This window comes from Solanum verrucosum, unplaced genomic scaffold (assembly GCF_900185275.1).
Source record: "Solanum verrucosum unplaced genomic scaffold, falcon-dt-bn FXZP01000175.1, whole genome shotgun sequence".
Taxonomy (NCBI): domain Eukaryota; kingdom Viridiplantae; phylum Streptophyta; class Magnoliopsida; order Solanales; family Solanaceae; genus Solanum; species Solanum verrucosum.
Genome location: NW_026020399.1, coordinates 1,736,892 through 1,739,284, shown reverse-complemented (window position 1 = coordinate 1,739,284; position 2,393 = coordinate 1,736,892). Strand labels below are relative to the sequence as shown.

The 2,393-nt window shown below is 28.2% G+C and overlaps 1 protein-coding gene across 1 annotated transcript; it reads right to left on the bottom strand.

Moving 5' to 3' along the window:
• Positions 1–397: 397 nt before the first annotated feature.
• LOC125839717 (uncharacterized) lies at positions 398–2,159 on the bottom strand. The gene is made up of 3 exons (XM_049518704.1): positions 2,136–2,159; positions 813–1,345; positions 398–725 (listed from the first exon to the last, which is right to left on the bottom strand). Exons 1-3 carry the CDS (start codon positions 2,157–2,159, stop codon positions 398–400), a joined length of 885 nt encoding a protein of 294 aa, XP_049374661.1.
• Between the last annotated feature and the right edge of the window lie 234 nt (positions 2,160–2,393).

Here is a 2,393-nt window from a genome sequence, read left to right as displayed (position 1 = left end):
ACTCCCAAACTCTAATACATGCTTCTAATGCAACAGATGCATATAAGAATTTATCACATTCCGTCCTTTCTAATTTTAAAACCGAACCAGGATATGTTTGCTCCAATATGTATAGATAACCTGCAAGTTTTTCAGTTTTTACAATTAATTTTATAATTAGATAGTTGAACATTACAACACAACAAATATACTAGTTGGATACAAAAGGACACCAATTATATTCAAATTAGATACAAAATGGATATTAATTGGATACAGAAAAGGAAACCAAATGAATAATGGGAATTCAATATGTAAACAAATTGCATGCCAGATTGTTGCATTGTTAAAATTCACACCAATTCAGTCAATAATATAAAATACAAAATTTAGTTCTAAAAAAAACCTGGAAGTTTGGCTATGACTCGGCTGGATCTCCACGCACCAATTTTATCGCCTTTTCTTTAGCTCTCCAGGCCTGCATGTATGTTAGCGCAACATCATGCACTTTCAACACGTCTTCCGCTATATCTTTTGGAGTGTATACAGTCGATGGATCAATAAATTTATCCATTATTAAAATAGCTACAACGTCAGTTATTCCCTGACGACTTGCATACACACTATCTCTAACGGAACAAGTGTGTTCCACATAGTACTTTCTGATTTTAAATAGCTTTGATTGATTCAAACATGATGAGTTCATCATCCAGGAACAATTATTAGCAGGACACTTCAGGTAATAACTGTTTTTAAAAAAAAAATCCATCAAAAACTGATATACCAAATACACTAAAAAAAATACACATTCAAACAATCAATTAAATCCTTACCAAGATGAACTAGAACGAGTCACAAGAAATCTGAATTTTTCCACAACTCCATAATGTCGCATCACCTCCATAAGTGTTTCTTTATCATTGTAAATTTGATTTTCAGCTATAAATATATTAGAAAGGTCACTGATTACTCCATTTCCTTCATCAGTATTTTCATCGACAACTCCATCAAAATTCACTCCGATCAAGTGGATGGAGTTGCTGGAGTATAAATCAAAGTTAGTTAGTGTTCTACTAACATCAGAATGTCTCCTATCCACAACAACTACAGAATCCTGATTATCTATTGCTATATTCTTCAAAGTTATGCATAATGGATATTTCGTAAAGAAATCTACATTAACTTTCTTTTGATCTAAAAAAACCTGCACACCAACATCATTGTGGATACTAACAGTGGGACATCTTTCACTAACTATATGTTTTATCTCTATATTGTGAATATTAGCATCTATCATTAGCTGCGATGTTATCGCACTTACTAGACCACTATAAAGACTATAATACTCATATATAATCCCCTCCATCTGAAAATCAACATATTTTCCTGTTTCATTAAAAAAAAAATAACAATTAATCTTACATAATACAAAAAAAAAACAAAATTATGCACACTTGTCATTATTTTTTCATACAAAAATCATTCAAACAATAAACTACAAACATATTTCATTAAAAAAAAAATACAGATTTCATACCTACTTAATACAAATTTCATACATACAATCATCAGTTATACCAAATTGTTCATTCCTTTCACACAAATTTATACATAATTGACAAAAACTTATATAAACAATAACATTTCACATTTCATACCAACTTAAAACATTTTTAATACACTTATTCAAAATTCAAAATAACTTTTTTTACTAACTAGTTAACACACTTTCATATCAACTTAAAGCAACTGTCATACAATTCTTCAAAATTCTAAATAATCTTTTTTTCACATTAGTGAATACACTTTCGTACCAAATTCATTACACTTACACTAACAAATTCATTCAAAACTATACATTTTAATTTATTCTTTCACGAAAAAAACCAGTAATCAATAATATTACAGAAACTTACCAAGAAAAAAATCAGTAATCAATAATATGGTGACACTAAACCACTACCAAAAAAACAGAAACTTACCAAGAAAATCATTAATATTACAATTTCACAACAACTACTAAGTATTATGAACAAAATGTATTGTATATACAAAAAAAACATATCACATTCAATATAGTGACGATTTACAGTTTCATTTTGTTTTTTATTTCATTGAAATCCAAATAAAAATAGTAAACAATTAAAAATACTCACCTGAAGCAACCCATCTTCTGTCATGTTTAATTAATATTGATACGTAGTTGTCCATCACAAAAAAACAGGTTTTTTCAAACAAAAAAAAATTCAATTTTGTCGCCAGTGACAATTTTTGGAAGAAATCGAAGAGAGAGAAACGTGATTTTTTTTTGGATAAAATCATATTTTAAAATTAATTTTAACAAATTGGAGTGAATTAAGGAAACTGAATATTCTTAATTAGTTTAAAATTCCTTAATTCATGCTAATTAATAA

Excerpts from the sequence above, each read along its gene's own strand:
- LOC125839717 (XM_049518704.1), bottom strand. The coding sequence starts at position 2,159 with ATGACAGAAGATGGGTTGCTTCAG. Across the intron at positions 1,346-2,135 it reads CAGAAGATGGGTTGCTTCAG|ATGGAGGGGATTATATATGA; the intron begins GTGAGTATTTTT and ends GTTGATTTTCAG. Across the intron at positions 726-812 it reads ACTCGTTCTAGTTCATCTTG|TTATTACCTGAAGTGTCCTG; the intron begins GTAAGGATTTAA and ends TTTTAAAAACAG.